General features: G+C 38.6%; 1 protein-coding gene across 1 annotated transcript in view; it reads left to right on the top strand.

The window, feature by feature from the left end:
- The first annotated feature begins 837 nt into the window (after nt 1-837).
- The window catches only part of TTC27 (tetratricopeptide repeat domain 27), a 93,129-nt gene continuing 73,093 nt past the window's right edge, over nt 838-20,873 (top strand). Inside the window, exons 1-6 of the mRNA XM_014058983.2 lie at nt 838-1,002; nt 2,698-2,878; nt 5,514-5,643; nt 8,214-8,354; nt 9,248-9,350; nt 16,087-16,251. Of these exons, the coding sequence (XP_013914458.2) occupies nt 912-1,002; nt 2,698-2,878; nt 5,514-5,643; nt 8,214-8,354; nt 9,248-9,350; nt 16,087-16,251 (811 nt within the window). The 5' untranslated portion in view covers nt 838-911. The remainder of the gene's footprint in view (nt 1,003-2,697; nt 2,879-5,513; nt 5,644-8,213; nt 8,355-9,247; nt 9,351-16,086; nt 16,252-20,873) is intronic.

The raw sequence follows: 20,873 nt of genomic DNA, 5'->3' as shown, positions 1-20,873 counted from the left end.
TTTTGTGTGTTTGTGAGGATTTTCCCACCAATATTAGGAAGAGTCACTGGACAGTATGATGGGTGGCATATACATTTATTAACTAAATCTACAGGAGCCCTTCTCCCATAACTAAAGACATTTCCCATAGTTTTATGCATTCAGACATGTTACCGAGTTATCAGTCACTGCTACTATTGGACATCACATATTCCTATTAGAAAAACAACGTAGCAGAGCCTTGGGGCAGATATATACAATATTAGGTTACTGCTGCTGATTTTAGTTATATTTTTAGAACAACAATCGTGTCTCAACGAACAATAGAGGCTGGCCCTCAATGCAGCTCCAATGTATTCCTTTTAGGGTGGACGCAAATTCTCCAAGCGGAATACCTTGAAAAGTTATTTAGGGCTGGGGAGCTGCCTATATATCAACTGGACTAATATATCAAAAAGGCAGAAGCAGATATAAAGGAGTCGGGGACGTGCCGGCGCGCTTTCCAAGAGAAACAGCACCACAGGGCTGTCTAAACTAGGGTACGACAAGGCTGCTCCAGGGCAAGGCGTCCCGCTTCCTGGGAGTCCGGGGTCCCCGGGAGGAGCTCAGGCTCGCCTTTCTTTCGGAGGAAACATGCACAAAAGCAGTCCGCCAAAAAGCGGCGCCGAGCCGGCAAGCCTGCCCCGCACGCTCTTCCGCCAGGACTGCGTGGCCGCTCGGGGTTGCTACGGAGGTGCCTCTTTCTCCCAGGGAGCTTAGCGCGGCTTGGCATGGCGGCTCCCAGCAGCCGTTGCCCGCACATGGGTTTTCGCCCGGCATAGGGAAAAGCGGGCGCGTTTTCTCTCTCTCTCTCTCTCTCTCTCTCTCTCTCTCTCTCTCTTCCTCCACCCCGCCTCCTTTCCCTCCTGTCCAGGCATCGAATAACGGGGAACATGCGAGCGCTGGAGCGGGTGTTACTCAGGGGCTTCCCCAGCGCGGCGGAATCCCCGCGTTGGAAACAGAGCGAGGCGGCTTCAGCGGCAGGTAAGCCAGGACGGGCACCTTCCTTGCTGCCTCGCGCTGCCTGCCTGCCTGCCTGCTTGCTTGCTGCGGTGGCTCTTCGCAGCTGTTCTGGATTTAGGCAGAAGGAGAGAAGGGAGGGAGAGCCTTTCTTCTTTCTATCCCCCCTCCCCCCTCCCGCTTCTTCTTTGCATAATACCTCTTTGGGTTTCGATGCATCCTGCCGAGGCAAGATGTTTCTGTGTTTCTTAAAAGGCAGCTAATCCATCGGGAAAACTAATCCACCCCCACTGAAAGTTGGAAAGATTTACGGAGATAGAATGGGGATAGATGCTGTACAGGCAAGAGTCTGGATTATTGACTCTAGCTAGACAAATATTTTGCTTTTATAAATTATAATATTATATTATAATATAAATATTCTAATAAAATATATTCTATTCGTGTGTATGTGTGTGTGTATGGATAGAGAGACAAACAGAAAGAGAATATATTCTATTCCAATGTGCGTCTCTGTCGTCTGTCTATCTATCTATCTCCATCCATCCATCCATCCATCCATCCATCCATCCATCCATCCATCCATCCATCCATCCATCCATCCATCCTAATAGAAATATATTCTATTCCAGTGTATGTATGTATGTATGTATGTATGTATGTATGTATGTATGTATGTATGTATGTATGCATGTATGCATGCATATCATCTATCTATCTATCTATCTATCTAATCTATCTATCTATCTATCTATCTATCTATCTATCTATCTATCTATCTATCTATCTATCTATCTATCTATCTATCTATCTATCTATCTATCTTATCTGTCTATCTATCTAATCTATCCATCCCATCAGGGTCCATACTGCTCTTTCTTTTCCCTTCCTCCTCCCATAAAGAAGACAGACAATTCATGGGCCAAAGCCTCAGTGACTACTATGACTGTCATGTTGAGGTTTCTAAACCCAGATAACAGCAGCCTCCGTTTTTTGCTATACTTAAGTACATAATAATGCTTTTTGACTTTGCATTTAAACACTGTCTTTCTCTTACTGAATCTGTGATAGAAATCTCTTTTAACTCCAAATTGTTCTTGATTCTTTTTGACTGGGATGAATATATTCATTTCAGTTCTAATAGATCTAATATACCGTCTTTTGTTGGACACCATGGACCAATGGGGTTGGAATTGGCATATTGAGTATGGCCAGTTTACAATACCCTTTTGCACCAACTCTGAAGACAATAATTGAATCTCATCTCAGGCTGCATTTCTAATGTATTTTTGCTTTCAGAATATAAACTTCCTCATCTATACTTTTTCCAGAGTGCTAATATTGGCAGACGTAGATGATTATTGTGTTTGATTATATGATTATTGGTTATATTGAAGATTTTCCCTTCTGGGGGGAGGTAATAATACAACTTGAAAAGATAATTAATCTTGCAAAAAATATTTAAGAACAAATGAGATGACAAATCAGATTAATTAGACTCCTTGATATTTATGGATGCTCTTGTTTATCCACTACTTGTTTAGTAAATATGGGATAAAATTAGATATGACTAGTTTTCTAATAGAGTTGATAGGAATGGACATTTTTGAGAACTATATACAATTTCTTTTTTACTCTTGGGGGATGTCCAAATGTCAGATAACCATGTAAAATGCAGGCCACGCATAAGTTGCTTATTCTCATTATTTTAATTTTTAGAAAGTGGATCATTATTGCAGTTATTGTTGGAAGGGAATTATGAGTCCATCTTTCTAAGTAAAGCAGTCCAGAATGTCTTCACCACATCTTCAGGAAAAGAGGACACCATTGAAAGCAACTTGGAAAAGCAGATACAAGCTTATCTAGATTGTTCTACAGCAGACATTGATTCTATTGAAAGGTAAATTGTTTTGAAAAGAGAATAATGCTTTGCTTGCATTTTAACCACAATCCCCCTCCAATGGCCAATTTCAAATGATCACAGAAAATATTCAGAGTGTGTCTATGGAGATTCTCAATCTTCCAGGTCATGGTTGTCCCAAAGATACTTTTCCAAAAGGCAACTGGACTTTCTTGTTTTTTTCCTTCTTCAGATCTGAAGAAGCTTCTTGAATGAGAAATGAAATGTTTTCAAGAAAAAAAAACAAGAAAGTCCAATTTCCTTTTGGAAAAGCAGTTTGGGACATTCAGAATGTGTATTATAAGCATTGTGGTGTTCAGTGTTTATTGGCTTCAGCTGTAATGTGGGAGTAGCTCATTCCCTCTCTGTTGTTACTATAGTAATGAAAAATATGTCAAGGAGTTAGTTTCACGGGGTGAATTAGTACATGTATTGTTAAGATTTGTAATAATAGAAAATTATGTTTGCTTTAACGTAGGCTTCCAATCCTGCTTTTTCTGTTGTTCTTCCATTTAGTACCCTGAGTTTTAGTAGAAATTTTGAAAGAAGATATGCCCACCCCAGTTCATATATTCACATTTGACTGGAAACTACCTGAAAACTTTAGTAATGTGGGGTTTCTGAGTTTTGTGACTTTTCAGTTACTATATCCATTTGTTGGTGTTTGCCCAGACTGTACTAGATGTAATTAAAATACCAGTGAATAAACAAACATTCCTTGTTTATACTTCTTAATATTGTATGTTCAATTTATGATATTTCATGTGTATCATTACTGAAAAACATGAAGATGCTTTACCCTTTAGCTTCATTCTGCTGTGTTTCAGCTGGCCCTTCTTATACATTCAAGCCTCTGTTCTCACCGAAACAAAAAATTCACCTCAAAGATAAGATGTATTGGCTGGGTTCATGCATGACATCAAGACATAATTTGTTTAATTGCAGTTTGTTAAATGGCTAGTCACATGTTTCACAGTAACTCAGAACTAGGTGTGATATGAATTTTGTCTGTCAAATTAATATTTGGTGGTTTAATGATTTGAATGAATTGTAGTAATTATAGTAACTTGAGATATTAATCTTATGACTGAAAGGACTAAGGGAGACTTAGATATGAGATGTGTTGTCTTCACACACTTTCAAAGGTTTCTTTTATGCCTTGCCTAGTTGCATGATGTTTTAATTTTATTCTAATAACTTAATTTTATTTGTGAGGGACGCAGTGGCTTAGTGGCTAAGACACTGAGCTTGTCAATCTGAAGGTCAACAGTTCAGCGGTTCAAATCCCTAGTTCCATGTAATGAGCTTGTTGATGAATACGAGGCAAATATTCTAATTCGAATCCTACTAATTTGCATTTTTCTAAGGGGTGCGGTGGTTCAATGGCTAAGATGCTGAGCTTGTCAATCTGAAGGTCGGCAGTTCAGCGGTTCAAATCCCTAGTGTCATATAATGGAGTGAACTCCCATTACTTGTCCCAGCTTCTGCCAACCTAGCAGTTCGAAAAAATGTAAAAATACAAGTAGAACAAATAGGAACCACCTTTGGTGGGAAGGTAACAGTGTTCTGTGTGCCTTCGGCATTTAGTCATGCCGGCCACATGATCATGGAGATGTCTTCGGACAGCGCTGGCTCTTCGGCTTTGAAACGGAGATGAGCACCGCCCCCTGGAGTTGGGAACGGCTAGCACATATGTGTGAGGGAAACCTTTACCTTTACCTTAATTTTATTTACCATTCTGATTTAGTAGTTCTTGATGGATTAGTATAGAGAAAGACATGAAAATATTGCCAGTTTTGAAATTCTAAATTTCATGTATCATCTTTTATTTTATTATAGACTGTAGTCTAATGGGATACATGCACAGAGCTAGGATTCCTGTAAAATTCCAAATCCAATAAATATTGCGGCAGTGCAACGATTCCAAACTTATTGACAGGTCTAACCCCCACCTTCCACCATAGTCTGTTCTTCTTCCACATTAATTAGTGAAAAACAGACTTCAATTTCCTTGATATAGCCAAAATAATCATTGGCTTTTCTAGTACTTCTGAAATTTTAGGAAATTGTATTCCTTGTAATTAATCAACTGTATCCAAGGATACCTGAATGGTGGCCAGGAGAGATTTCTCCTCAAGCTATTCTCAGCAATCAGGAGACTTAAAAGGAAACCATCGTAAAGAGGAACAATGATTTTGCTTGTCATAAGCTGGCTGGGAAAGACACAAATGAAGATTACATGACTCTTGGACACTGCAATGGCCATAAATATATGCCAGTTGCTAAACAACTAAATTTTGATCATGGAATTATGGGATGTTGTAACAGCTTTAAGTGCAAGTACCAATCATGAATCACTTTTTCAGTGCCATTGTAAACTTAAATGCTCGCTGAATGAGTGGTAAATTGAGGACTACCTATATTTACTGAAACTGACTTTCTGCTCTTAGTCATTCACCAAAGGTTTTATTTTGTCAACATCTTCTAAAAAGTTCTGTGTAAGCTATAGGTTGGCTATTAAATATAATAAATATAATATAAGAAATATAATAAATTCAATTCAAATTCAATAAAGAATGACAAATTTATGTTCTGTATTCATGTATATATAAACACAACATCTTGTGTATTGCAGGCAAAGTGTGGTGTTCCTCCTTGGTGTAGGGAGCTTACAGCTGTTTGCACAGAGCAACTGGACTGGACCTCCTCCTGACTTACAACCTCAGGATTTTCTTCTGCCTGAAATATTGCAACAATATAATGAGGTATTTTTCCTCAACTCCAAATAATTGTGTGACTGAAAAATGCTTCTTTTGGTATTAGAGAGATGGCAAATTGCTGGCTGCATACCTTTTTTATTTATTTTATATTTTAAACATAAATTTACAAATGATGCTAATAAAGGAAAAGTCATAAACATAAATTATAATAGTATACTATATAGATTGATCTTTGGTCTTTACAGTACATACTCCTTCGGTTATATTTAAAGGTTTAGTTGTTAAACAATGTCACAATTCATTTTATTACAATTCCTATGTGCACTATTAATTGTTAGTGGTATGTAGGACGGTCTCCTGTCTGTTTTTGTTGATTATTTGGATTGGATCCAGTGATGTTCTGCTGGCGGGACAGGTGCTTCTTCTGGATGAATTCTCTGATTCTACTTAGCTTTGAATTGTTTCAGAATATGCAACAGAAGGTTTAGTTTTCTTTTAAGTGTACAATTCCTTCATTGTCATTATTTGACATTGTTTCTTGCTCTTAATTGATGCCATGCGAATGTGTTTCCCTAACCACCAACATTTAAAGTAAGTGAACAGTCATTGCTGGTGGATTGGATTCTCCTTCCCTGTGAAATCTGTCCTTTGGGGAGCAAAGAGATTGCTGTTGTGCAAGGGGAAGTTAACTAATTTTGGATATAGCCAAAGCTAGGTGGTTTAGAGTAAGTCAGGTAATAGGCTATGCCAGGGCTGTCAAACTCCTCCCCGCAGGCTGATGTATCATGCGCTGGCCATACCCACGCCCGGTTTAGTGAAGGGGAAACAAATCCCGATATGTCATGTAATGCTGCCACGACAAAATAAGTTTGACACCCCTGGGCTCTGCGGAGCATTTGCAGGGATGGTTTGCAAAGTGCCCATTTTCAATGCATTTAACAGTCCCCTCTTCTAGAAAGCTTGGTCCAGCTGCTTTGAGAATCTCCCAGGTTCTTTCCTTAATCCTGCTCAAGCATAACTATTGTGGTGAATGTATTGCCATTTATCATGTATATGTGTGTGCAGACTCTAAACAAAGACTGTGAAGCAGCCATAAAAGTGAGCTGTTCAGAGGATGTGATTCCCCTCCTATATGAGCCTTCCCCCCAGTGCCAGCATGGCAGAGTTGGCAGTAAAGCTGCACTTGAAATAGGTGTGGGAATGACAGTTACAGCAGCCAAAGAAATGAAGGTATTTTGCCTTCAGAAAGAGTGGATGGTCCAAAAGACAGGAAAAGAAGTATAAAGGCTGAAATCACAACACAAAAAAGAGGCTGACCATTAAAAGGAAAAATAAATTCCAGAGAGAGGGGATTTAAGACAGAAAACGTTGATGCCTACCAGTGGTGGGATTCACTTACTTTTGCTACCGGTTTGCAAATGTGAGCGCGCTCGTGCATGCGCAGAATGCTTTATGTCAGAGTGGGTGGGTGGAGTCTCCAGCAGCCGTCGCTACCGGCACCTCTGATGCCTACTAATAATAGTATAGAGCACAGCATATAGGCAATTGTAATAAAATAATAGTGATTGAATAATAATAGTATAGAATATAGGAACTGTCATAATAATACAACCTAGTAATATAACAGTTCATTTAGTGACTGTTCAAAGTTACAATGGCACTGAAAAGTGACTTATGTTGGTTTTTTCAAACTTATGGCCATTGTAGCATCCCCGTGGTCATGTGATCAAAATTCAGACACTTGGCAACTGAATCGTGTTTATGAAGGTTGCAATGTTCCGTGTCATGTGGTCACCTTTTGTGAGTTCCTGACAAGCAAAGTCAATGGGAAAGCCTGATTCACTTAACAACTGCATTACTAATTTAACAACTGCAGTGATTCACTTAATAACTGTGGCAAGAAAGGTTGTAAAATGTGGCAAAGAGTGCTTAACAACAGAAATTGGGGTCTCAATTTTGGTCGTTAGTTGAGCGACCTGTAGTAATTATCATAGTAATGTAGCAATATGACGGACATATATAATTTGTGAGTTGCAGATAGATGGTGCCTTTGTCTTCCACTTGCTCCAAAGGATCTCTTTGAAACTGAATCCAAAGCATTACAGGTGGTCCTCAGCTTGTAATGGGTCACTTAACTATTCAAAGTTATGATGGATGATCCCAACAGCTACTTACAAGCTATTTTTGCAATTATGACAGCTGCATCTATGTATCCCACAGTTGCTTGATTGTGTTTTGGGTACTTGGCACCTGGCTCAATTTTATGATTGTTTGCAGTGTCCTGTGGTCATGCAACTGTGATTTTCATTCTGTTTTGCTGATTTCCCATGCTTACTTCTGGTTTCTGGCAAAAAAATATCCATTGTGGAAAATTGGTTCAGTTAAACCATGGTATTCACTTAACAATAGCTGCAAAAAAATGTAAAAATATAATAATTTGGTCTGGTTATGTGATGCCATGACTTACAACTATAATTCCAGGCTCAACTACCATCATAAGTTGAGGACAACCTGTACACAGCCACTAAACTACGGTGTTTTAACACGGATGTTGTATTGTGCCTTCTAAAATAATGCGAAGCTGCCTTATATGATTTTCTTTTTTACTGTTCCAGACCAGTGCATTGTCAACTGCTATCTTAGGGATGATGGTTCTAGATGGTGAATCAATATACAGCTTGGCCTCCCAACCTATCTTGTTGATGCTGGCTAGAGTCATCCTTGTGAATTCCAGAAATAAGCTAGAAGCTATTCAGGTAAATATGAGTCAGTGGTTAAAGTGCAGTACTGCAGGCTACTTCTGCTGCCTGCTGTCTACCTGTAATTGGGCAGTTCAAATCTCATCAGGCTCAAGGTTGACTCAGCCTTTCATCCTTCCGAGGTGGGTAAAATGAGGACCCAAATTGTTACGGGCAATATGCTGGCTATAAACTGTTTAGAGAATGCTGTAAAGTGGTATATAAGTCTAAGTGCTATTGCTATTGCTAAATACCTAAAAGCTATTCAGCTATGTAAAGAAAAATATGATTGAATAATTGTTCTTCTTTCCAGATTAGGAACCATTAAAGGATCAAGGCCATGTTTTTCAGGCTATGCTTCTTTTAGATGTTATTTTATTCTTTCACAGCCATAGGAAACTCATGCAAGCACATAAATGCCAAATAATGCCATAATAAATGCCAATGTTTTGAATATTGAAAGGTCCTTTGAATTTAGTCGATCCATTTGCCTTTGCAGTTCACTTTATCATACCTCATATCCTGGTGAGCCCCTTGTGAGCTTTTCTGAGTTCTCCCTCGGCTGTGACTAAACTTGGCATTTTCAGACAAAAAAGAAACTGTTCTGCCCTTGAGTTGTGCGTCATTATTTATTGATTGGATTTATATTCTACTTCTTTGTTCAAGGATTGCTCAAGGGCGTTAATGTAAAAATACAAAAGTACAAATTAAAACAAAAAGTAGCGACAATTCAAATGGCAAATACTAAAAAAAGCAACAACCCATATTTAATCTAGACTACAGGTGCCATGATCTTTTTTTCAGATCTTCTCATTGTTAAACACTGTTTTAACTGCCAGGTGCATGAAATAAAACCAAATAGAAATACATCAACCTGATGTTTAAAAATATATCTATTTTCTCACTTTTAGACATTGCCCTGGTGGACACTGCGATGTATTAACCTCCACCAGCAGCTGCTAGAAGAAAAGTCACCTGAACTCTTTGCTGTTGCCCAGGCCTGTATACAACAAGGTATAATTGACATTGTCATTAACTATTAATGGAGATTCATTCTTAGTTTATAGCAGGGGTGTCAAACTCAAGGCCAGTGGGGTGGATCCAGCCCACCGGGTGCTTAGATCTGGCCTGCGGGACCTCCCTGGAAAGAGTGAAGGGCTGGCCTGCGGTGCCTCTGCCAGCAAAAACGGAGTTTGGGAGAGCCGTGTTTTAGCTGGCAGAGGGTTCCAGGAGGCAGTCACAGATGAAAATGGAGCTTAGGTGCCTGTTTTCTCTAGCAGAGGGTTCAGGCCACCATAGGTGTCCCCCGACACGAGTGACGTCAACTGGCCACGCCTACTCCAGCCCCCTGAGGTCAAATACAACTTTGATCTGGCTCTCAATGAAATTGAGTTTGACACCTCTGGTTTATAGGGATTGAATTGCTACCTCGAAGGCTCACCTTATTTTTTAGGATTCTCTTTAATCCGAGAAAACCCTAGGAACAAATGACTTTCAATGCAATTTGTTTCTGATGTAAGAAATCCTTATTCCCAAGGTCATCTTGTTTAAATTCATGGTCTCTGGCTATTCTTAGCAGTGGATGAGACGAATGAACCATATTCAGTTCTGTCCATGAATTGTCTAGCATTTCATTTGAACTAGGAATTTTGGCCTCTTCCACATAGAATAAGCCTAAGAAAAATATCACAATGCTTTCCTAAATGTCATAGTGTAGCAGTGGAAAAATCAGCCCTCCAGATGTGAAACTATCACGTTAATATTGAGAGATGCTGGTGGTTCAGCAATATTAAGACGGTTTCTTTACATTCCTGATCAGCAGCTTTAAAGGACTATTATAATTATGTTTGTGGACATTTGCCTTTTGATATTGTTTCTTTAGGGGTGTATTTTTAGCAGTGTATGGTGAGTGAGGTTTTCCCCCACTTCGTTCTGTTTTTATGGGGAGAAAGTAGCTACGCATATGTATTTGTGTGTGAGAAAGTGTGCTTGATTGTGTGTAAGAACCCATGATAGCATAGTGATTAGAATGCAGTACAGGTTCTCCTCAACTTATAACCACAATTGAGCCCAATATTTCTGTTGCTAAGTGAAATATTTGTTAAGTGAGTTTTGCCCCACTTTACCATCTTTCTTGCCACAGTTGTTAAGTGAATGAATCACTGTAGTTCTTGTTAGTGATCTGGTTGTTAAGTGACTCTGGATTCCCCATTGACTTTGCTTCTCGGAAGTTCACAAAGGGGGAATCACATGACCCCAGGACACTGCAACTGTCATAAATATAAGTCAGTTGCCAAGCATCTGAATTTTGATCACGTGACCACAGGGATGCTGTAGCTGTTGTAAGTGTGATAAACAGTCTTAAGTCCCCCTTTTTAAGTGCTGTTGTAACTTCGAATGGTCATTAAATGAGCTTACAATAGTTTACAGAGCTTACAAGCTTACAGAGTTAACAGGAGTTCAATCCTGACCAGTTCATGGTTGACTCAGCCTTCTGAGGTTAAATGAAGATCCAAATTGTTGGGAGCAAAATGCTGCCTCTGTAAATTGCTTACAAAGGGCTGTAAAACACTGTGAAATGGTATATAAGTCTGAGTGCTATTGCTATTGTCTTTGTGCCATTATTTACTCCTGGCAATTGCCTAGATTGGTCCCTGCAGTTTTCTCAACAAGGCTTTTTGGAAGTTGTTTGCCATAACCACCACCTCAGGGGTGAGAGACAAGCACTGGTTCACCTATGCTTGTGCTTAAGGTGGGGCTAGAATCCTTGTTTCCCAGTTTCTAGTCCGATGCCTTAACCACTACCTCACTTTGACTCTCAGGGTTTTTGTAGTGTGAGTCTAATTCATTATTTTTTAAAATAATTTTTTGGGGGAAGCATTGATAAGATTTTTGGCAGAGTAGAGTACTATGGCTCGGAGCAGTATTTGTGCAGAAAGATCTTTGGTGCAACATGCTTTGTCTCTGTGATGTTGAGTGTTTATGTAAAGAGTATATGTCTCTTTCTCAGCAACAACACTTCCCTATTTATGGAATTAAAAATAGCTGTACTTTGTGGGCCCAAGTGTGCAATTTTGTTGTTGGAAACCTAATCCTCACCATTTCCTTAAGGATGAGAAATTTGGTGGGGAAGACAAGCAAGAGAACCCATGCTGATTTTCAGCAGTGTTATTTTTAGATGTATTTTCTTTGCTATTCTGTCTTGGGAAGAACATCCAGACAAACCAGAAATAAGCCAGAGATCTGCCCCTGGACATAAAAGCATGATTAAAACAAGTCAAGATTTATAAACTCAAGTGCAAAAGAAAAAAAAAAGTAAAAGTATGTTTTGAGATTCAACTAATCCCCTGTTAAACTGATGAAATCCTGGATTAGCATTCTGTGTAAACCAGGTCTGTTCTGTATCAAATTAAGCATTATAATAAGGCTGTGCAGTGCTCCAGTTTCAGAGGGGAAAACTGATTTAGAGTATGCATATGTGCGCATATTGCATCTCCTTAAATCAATGGCTTCTCCACCGTGATCTTATGAGAAGATACAGGTCCATTAACAAATGGCTGGCAGGTACAACATGCATTCCTATGTGCACTCTGAATCTTTGAAATTGGATCACTGAATAATCATCCACTTACATTTCCTCAGGCTTAAAAGTGCTGTAAGATCAATTCAAAGACCTAACTACTGTTTCCTACAGTGACTGAGAAGAAAATAATAACATAGCAAAAGTGATCCCATTTTGGCTTATTCCAAATTAGTGATGGCTAGCACAAATAACAGAGTGTTCATGGTTGGATTTTGGTAATTCTTAAACAGTTGATAAAAGACTCTGTGCAGCCTCATTATATGAGTGGGAAATATATTCTCCTTATGTTCTGCTTGCAGACTTTAAAAATTGACTTTCTTAAAAAAAATAAGATGCTGCTACTTGAGATAATGTACCATTTACTTGTTTATTTTTCTTCTTACAAAATAACATTAATCTTTATTTAAACTAAGATGCTTCTATGAAGGCAAATTAAGAAATAAGGCAAATTAGGTTTGCAAGATAATACATTGTACTTTAGACCAAGATTTCTCATATTTAAAAGCATATTATATCATAACCATATTAGATTTGTCAGTATACTAAGCATCTTTTTATAGAAATTACATCATTGCATTATTACTAATATCTTGTGACTTTCATTTTAAAAACATGAAATGCTTGTTTAATAAATAGAAAATATTTAATAGACCTATAATGCAGAATTATAATTCTTTTATATTATATATTTTATATATAAACATCCAGTTTTTGTTCTCGTTCCCTCCCTCCCCCCCTCAATCTCTTTCTCAAAAAATAAAAACAAAAACAAATCCCTTCTCACTTTGTGTGTAATATGTGTCTTCCTCAATCTTGGGTCCTCTTAGGCCTGGGAATTTGAGGGTTCTGTGCAGTATCTTAGCTACCACTTCACTCTTCTGGACAGAATGCTCTGATGCTGTTCCTGGGATCTCTTGAAGCCACTCCCTTGTCTTAAGAGTCACTGCTCATTGAATTAAAGGCTTTTCCTAAAGTTAATCCAGGCTGTTCTCAGATTGGTCTGTCTAGACCTTGAGCGTTGGGTGACTTGTCTATCTCTGAGCAATTGGTGTTTTCAACCTCTGATATTGCTCCTAATGCCATTCAGAGCTGTGTTCATGTACTGATCCGTATGCTCCTGTGACTTGGATATTATGATGTCTGATAAGACTTCCCATGTTGTGGGGAGGCTGGTTGTAGTTGACAGAAACTGTTCCCTTGTGGAGGTCTTCTGTGATCAGCACTGTCCTTCCTTGTGTTACTCTATCTGGGTGGGAGCTTGCTGGCTCATCTGTGCTGCTAGATATTCATGTGCTGCCGTTAGTGTCTTTAACTAGGAGAAGTGGATCATGTTCAGCCCAGGTGCTGCCCAGTTTTCATGTTCTTGATCTGTTATTGGATGTCTGCCACTGTTATTGTGAATGGTTCCTCTTCTGGGAGATTGCTGTGATCTGCTTTCAGGTCCTGCAGCCACTTTGACTGGTATTATATGTCTTCTCTTTCTCCCATATGTTCTTCTGGTACTTTTCAGTTTCTGCTATTGGTGACTGCTGTTACTGTGTTGTTGTACTGCAGTTGGAAGTACACTTTGGATGGTTCTTTGGACATCAGGGCATTTATCTTGTTAGCCTCTGCTTCTCTAGTTTATCTCCTTAGTTCGGTAGCCAGTGCTATGAGTCTTTGTTTAGCAGTCTAGCAGGACATGGAGTCAGGTCCTTATATTTTTTCAGTAGGTGAGACTATATCTTTAATTTCCACACCCTTCTGTAGTTCTACAAGTTGAGTAATTACTCCCTGAGTTGCTTTAATTTTAGCCGTTAACCAGGGACATTATGTACTGTTATGTACTGTTGTTCTTGATCGTATAGCCAAGCATCTCTAGGGTTACAGCAGCAATAGCATATACCAGTTCATTAGTTTGAGTTACAGTGGGGCTCTCTTGGCATTTTCTAGCATACGGTCTGATGGTGCTTCTCCCCTGAGTCTTGGTAATCAGTTTTGAGTATTGGCTGTAGCTACTGTAGTTTGTCCAGGAACTTATACCTCAAAAGGCAGCTGTGTTTTGTAATGAAGGGAGAGGCAGTGATGTTGGCTGCATAACATGTGGCTGCTCATGTGGTTATTGTTCTAGGTCATCTTGAGTCCAGTATGTAATGTATGGTTGGTCTATCTCAAATTGTGAATGCAGCTTGTTCTTCACTATTTTGAAGCTTTGGTTAACTAGCTGTCTCTCCATTAATGTGTTTGTAGGTCTTCCATTGTTCTATAGTTCCCTCATATGTTTCATATATCCCCTCTCCCATTAGGTTAACTATTGTGGTAGCATTCTATCAAATCCAAGTTCTCTTGTCTAGTCCATGTATGGTTTGTTTCAGTAGTCCTCTAATTGTCAGATTGTCCTATTTTCCAAATGTCTGATGTAAACTTTGTTAATCTGGTGACTGAGATGGCATAGTTCCCTTAGTTCAAGTCACTCTCATATTTGAAATAGGCAGGCAAAGTAAGTAGTACCCAGGATTTGAACCACAGTCACCTGCATCAAAAACTGGTGCTCTTAGCACTACACTATCCAGCTGATGTGGTGTGTATGTTGTATGCATACCCATCCAGCTCCTCTTTAGATTTGAAAACAGATACAAAGCCACATGTTTTATATAATAAAATTTTATTACTCTTTATCTTATCTGTGTCCTTGACCAAATGCCTATGAAAATTTTTAAAACCCTTAGAAATAAATTGCTTTACTTCTGGGAAAACAAATTATTTGGAGATGAATATATGCCTGTAATTCATCCACTCTTTTAAATTGGTCTAAAAATAAGCCTTTTTTCATCATCTTAGAGAAGTGAACTTTATGTCAAGTGTTTAATTCTTAAGACCTTTAAAAAAAAAAAGAAAATACTGCTTCGGGTACAAATGATTGCATTTGGGTTTGAAGAAAAAACTCTGCAGGAAAATAATGCCTTTTTTCAAGATTGTCATTTTTTTTGTCCAATAGAGCAATGAAGAAATTTTCAGTTATTGATTAAGACTGACATTGGAAATATATTACATGTGTTGAACAGATTCTCTTTTTCTCTCCCTTCAGTTTTTCTCCCTTCCCTTTTACTTCTTTTATGAGTATATTTTACCACTGATATGTTGATCTCTTCTATAATCTCTTCTATAATTGTTTCCTAGACTAATATTTGCTCTGAGGTGAATTGTATTTGCCATTTTCTGAAACCATGTTTAGAGCACCAACTTCAGACCAACTGCCAAACATCGCAGTCACTGGTTTTGGTCTCAAAAAATAAGGATCTTCATCTCTCAGAGAGAAAAATGTTTGCCCTTAAGCAAAAATCTGTAGCAGAGGTGGTATTCAGCAAGTTCTGACCAGTTCTGGAGAACCCGTAGCAGAAATTTTGAGTAGTTTGGAGAACCGGTAAATACCACCTCTGACTGGCCCCGCCACCATCTATTCTCTGCCTCCTGAGTCCCAGCTGATTGGGAGGAAATGGAGATTTTACAGTATCCTTCCCCTGCCACATCCATGATGCCATGCCCATGAAGCCACACCCGCAGAACGGTAGTAAAATTTGTTGAATACCATCACTCATTTGTAGTACATATTGGAACGAGACAGATAGAAATATGGTTAAGAGTTAAATCATCTACTCAAATATGTAAAGTTATACAGAAAAATGGAATGTGGATTTGAATACAATGGTATTCAAACTAGGCCTCAGCAAGTTCTAAGGTGGTTTCAGACTTTATAGTAGTGTTTCTCAACCTTGGCAACTTAAAGATGTCCGGACTTCAACTCCCAGAATTCCCCAGCCAGCATTCGCTGGCTGGGGAATTCTGGGAGTTGAAGTCCGGACATCTTTAAGTTGCCAAGTTTGAGAAACACTGCTTTATAGTCTTATAAATGCTGACCATTAAAAATTAAAACAGAAAATAAAGTCTGTCTGTGTGGGGGGGGGCTCTTGGCTATTTATGTATCATTTTTCATGAGGTTTGGAGGTTGCCAAACTGGGAAGTTTGTAGTTAAAACTCGGTGTATGAAAATGCAGATTAAGCAGGTCCGCTTTCAATTTAAACTTAGTTTATTTGCCTAGGGAGTAGTGAATCTGGTATGTATTTTTCTGCTTTTCGTTATGTTTTCTTCACATTCTGTTTCTTAATCTTTCTTTTCCTTTTTTCCAGTTTTTGAAATTGAGACTTTATTCAACGATGATGAATGTTGGCATCTTGCTGTTCAATTTCATCTAGAATGTGCTTACACATTTTTGAATTATTACGAGTATAAAAAAGCCAAAGAACATTTCCTTGCAGCTAAAGACATAACTAAGTTACAGATTGAATTGACAGGTATGTTCTTTTCCAAGTTCTTGAATATTAATCTTTAACCCTAACTGTGTCTGCATCACTTGACAGTTTAAAAAAGAAAAAATGGCAAAATACTGAAGAGGGCAACAGTCTCTGTAATACTTTTGGTGTGCTTCTGAGAAATTATCTTTATTAAAATTCTAGATTAGTTTCAACAGTTTACTAAAATTGAAGTAAAATTCTGAAAATCTGTGGAAGGCTGAAATCTTTTATACACGCAGGGGGATTTTCTATTGCCCCATGTGCTCTCTCAAATCTGTCTTGGAAACACTGTGTAGTAAATTTTGTGGCTATGTGAGTCCTGTAATAGGAAATGGCATTTCTCCATCCTTCCTTTGAACTGTATTGATTTGTTAAATTTGCATCCTTCACCAAAAGATAAGACCAATACACCAATAAAACATCAATAAAAGGCAAATAAAATAAAAATAAAATAGGCCTTGCAAAAACTAATAAAAACAATTTATAGCAATAAATTTGCATATAGTTTCTTGACTCATGATCTAATTTAAATGTGTTTAAATGTTTTTGAGGTGAAAGTTGTTAAAAGACGGACTAACTGACCTCTTGACAAGTAAAGTCTTCCCTTGAATCTCTGTCTCAGATGTTTGCAGAACCTTAAAGCTGAATAGATTCACTTAAGAGAGACTGAATGGAATCTAATTCAGGAAAACTAAGTGTTTTTAGATCTCCGTACCACCCATTTAATCATCCTGTGTAATAGAATGGAAGGCAGAGAAAGCAGAAAATCCAGCTTACATTTATAGAAGCTTCTGCTGAATCCAGGCTCCTTTCATTAATGGAAGGGAACCATCCAGCCCTTTGTTTAGAGTGTAACAAGCATAATTTCATATATGGTATTGTGACTTCAAAGTTGCAAATTTTCTAATTTTCCCCAACTCTCTTTACTTGAACCCAGTATCTGTTATGAAGATTCCAGCGCTATAATAAAACCCACCTATACAGAATCTGTTCTTGGTATTTTTTCCAAAGGTTAATGAGTTTTATGAAGTCCCCATAACCCAATTTATGCCATTTATCTTCATTGACATGCAAGACAGATACCCTGTCATAAGAGCAATATAATGTGCATTGCATATTTCTAGTAGGCATGGGGAAGAGGAAATTGTGAAAAACACCATTGGAATAATAATCCAGACACTTAGCTTCAGTCTGTAGCCCCAAAAACCCTCAAAAACCAAATTAAATCTTAGAAACTGAATTGAAGATAGCAAGATTATGCCTCCTCTGTCACACCTAAGTTGCTGCTCATTATGCTGACAATGTTGTATACTCTAGTGTGAGAGTTTTGAAAAGTACATAATTTGGGTACATAATTGTGTGCATTGCATTTGGCCATTGACAGCCATTCTGCACTTTATGACTGCCTGATGCAGAAGGAAAACAGCATTAAGGATAATAGCCAAAGAGTTTCTTTTACAGGAAACTCAAAAAGAATATGCACATTTCTCTAAGATGCAGTCCACAGGGAAGAAAAGATGGGGAATGGGAAGGATTAACATGCACAAGAGAAACTATGACAACATGCTACCAATACATCTCATTAACCAGAAGATAGGGTTGGAAGGCTAGAGATGTGAATTCAGTCTCAGGGGAACAAATAAGTGTTTTCCCTTCACCTATGCAAGTGCTGAGATTTGAATCCTCATTTGAAGAGCTCTCCATAATCTCATCTTTATAGAAGAAGTGTCATTGGTTCCAGTTTGTACCTGTGTTCTCACCTAGGCTTCACCAAATCAAGAAACAGATTTCTTGTCCCCAAAAAATCCCTTTTTATTTGGCTACTGTGAATTCCTAGATTCACATCCAGCAAAGACCCAGGAAACAGTCTTTCAAGGGTGCATTGCAACAACAGACTTTATCAGTCCTTGGATAGTTGCTAGGCTGATAGCTTCCAGGCTCAATGGTGCACAATAAAATACTTGGCAATGAGTCTCTGTGAGGCACGGGCTCAGATAAGCAAATCTTCACACTAAAAAACAAACTAATTGTCTCCTGCGCACACCACTCACCTTTTGCTCCTATTTATTTCCTATGGGAGTGGCCATTCAGCATTCAGTTGTGTCTTTACTCCCGAGTCAACCTCTGTTCCTGAATTGTTCCCTTCTTCTGGGAACAAGAAGCTCTCTGCATGTGCACATCCGGAGCAGGCTCCAGCTGTTCTTATGTCCCAATTATCTCTGACTCCAAAGGTAGCTGATAACTGTCAACTTTCTGATAACTGTCAACTATCAGACAGCCCTGGCCCCATCTCTGCCTCCTATGCAGAGCCCTCGTTAAAGCCTTCCCCAGGATCCAGAACTGGCCCATGTTCCTCCCCAACCTCTTCACTGTCCGAGTCTGCCCCCAGCTCTGCTGGCCACTGGTGGGCCACAACAACCTGATCTTCCTCCTGCATTGCATATAGCCTGTCCCACCAGGCATTTTTGGCAGGGCTATCCTTGTCAATTGACCTTAATGTAGCAGAGAATAGAGTTTATGACTCCAACTAAATGAATTCCAATCTCTTCTAACAGAGTTCAATTTTAAAGCTATCTGGAAGAAGAATAGCTTTAGCTGTACAGAAATAATCACATTCTAGTAGCTTGCAATGTATTAATATAGAGGCCCGGCCACAAGAAGTAATTGTCCCATAGTACTTTGTCTTGTTCAGGGCCCATTTGGAATAGTTTGGTTCTGGATACTACAATCTATGAAGAATATAGACAAACTGGAATACATTCAGAGGAAGATGATTAAGTAGGTGAGCAGGGCTGAAAACAAAGTCCTGTGAGAAACAAAAAAGATGGGTGTCTTTAGCCTGCAGAAAAGAAGATTAAGGGGAGATGTGGCATGGAAACAGTTGGCATGTAATGGAGGAGCTGGACTTGTTCTCTGCCACAACCAGAACAAATGGACTAAAGCTAGATGGATTTAGGTTGGATATAGTGGAAGAGGGTGAAATGGCATGTTCCCCCTGTACTGGAGGTTTTTAAAGAGAGGCAGAAAGTTTGAAATGCTTTAGCTGATTTTACACTAGGAAATTGGACTTGATCTCTGAGGTCCCTTCCAGTTTAATGATTCTGTGAAAATAGTTTTTTCACCCAGTCACTACCAACAAAATAGCAAAGTTGGTCTAGCAATGTGCCTGGAATTCTCAAACTTGCATAGACATGTAGAGAGGTTCTTATTTTCTGGCACCTTTTCTAACTTACCTTGAGTATGAAATTACATCTGGAGGCATTTTGAGATGTGATTGGCTCCAGTATAAAAGAGCTAATGTATTATAGAAATAAGTAGTTTTTAATGTAACACATCTGTAGATGATCACATGAAATCTATCTTCTTTTGTTTATAGTGGGAAAAGCAGATAATTTTGCAGACATTACTCTTTTCCATTGCATTTATTATGGTTATTTCTGATATCCCCATGAAATATTTTCTTCTTCTAATATATCTACTGGTGATTTGTTGATATTTTAAAAAGCTTATTTGCTGAGCCTGAAGCTAAATAAGATAGATGTGCCTTTATTCCCAGCAGTGTTTCCAGTGTGTTTAAACTGTAAAATTGAATCATATGTCATGGATGTTGATATTTGTGGAACAATCGCAACAGTTGGATTTTAAGATATAGTGATTTAGGTAGTACTGGAATGTGTTTGATCTTTAGATACCCATTAATAAATAGAAGTAATGCTCTGTAGGGATTCTCAAACCTTTTAGTCTGTAGGCATATTTGGAATGTTGAAGGTTTATTGTCAATATTCTCATAAAAAGCTGCAAGAGGATGGAGAGAAAACATCTATTTAGTGGCATAGAATAGTCTCCTATTACACAGGGAGGGGGGAAGAGAGAGAGAGAGAACACCTGCTGAAGATTCCAGGTGTCTTGCTAATAGAAACTTAACACATTTCAGTAAATAGTTTTTGGATATATACAGTAATATTCTTTCCTGGAAAGTGGAAAAACATAGATGTCCAGATTATAGATATCGTAATTTCATGAAAGGATCACTTGTGGCCAGGCAACAGACAAAAAGCAATGTTCCAAAAGTTATAGTCCACACCAGTCAAGGTTCCAAAAAATGATGATCAGGGTCCAAGCATTGAAAAATAGAACTGTCACATTCAAGTGTAAAGTAACTGATCACACAGACTTGCAATCAGATGATGTTACTGACAGAAATGAGCTAGAAAGGAAATATTTTATGTTTGAGTATATTGTTATATATCCCTTCTTGGTGATGCCTAGCTAACTAGATGTCCACTTACAGCCATTCTTTCTTAACAGGCACTTTTGCAATTTTATTTTATGTAATGTTATATAGCACTTCATAATGCTTTACAGCCCTCTCTAAGTGGTTTACAGATTCATCATATTGCCTCCAACAGTCTAGGTCCTCATTTTGTAAGGCTCAGAAGGATGAAAGAGTGAGTCAACTTTGAGCTGGTCAGGATCTAACTCTTGGCAGTGGGCAGAGTCAGCCTGCAATACTACATTCTAACCACTGCGCCACCAGGACTGCTCAAAAAGCAGGGAGAGAGGAATAAAAAACAAAAAGGAGAAACGAAAATCCAGAGAATAACACCATGGTCTTAACTTAA

Source organism: Thamnophis sirtalis, unplaced genomic scaffold (genome assembly GCF_051295495.1).
Source record: "Thamnophis sirtalis isolate CommonGarterSnake01/CBP01778 unplaced genomic scaffold, rThaSir2_p1.2 scaffold_6, whole genome shotgun sequence".
Lineage (NCBI taxonomy): Eukaryota > Metazoa > Chordata > Lepidosauria > Squamata > Natricidae > Thamnophis > Thamnophis sirtalis.
Note: the sequence above shows the minus strand (reverse complement) of the source record. Positions and strands in the feature narration are given on the sequence as shown.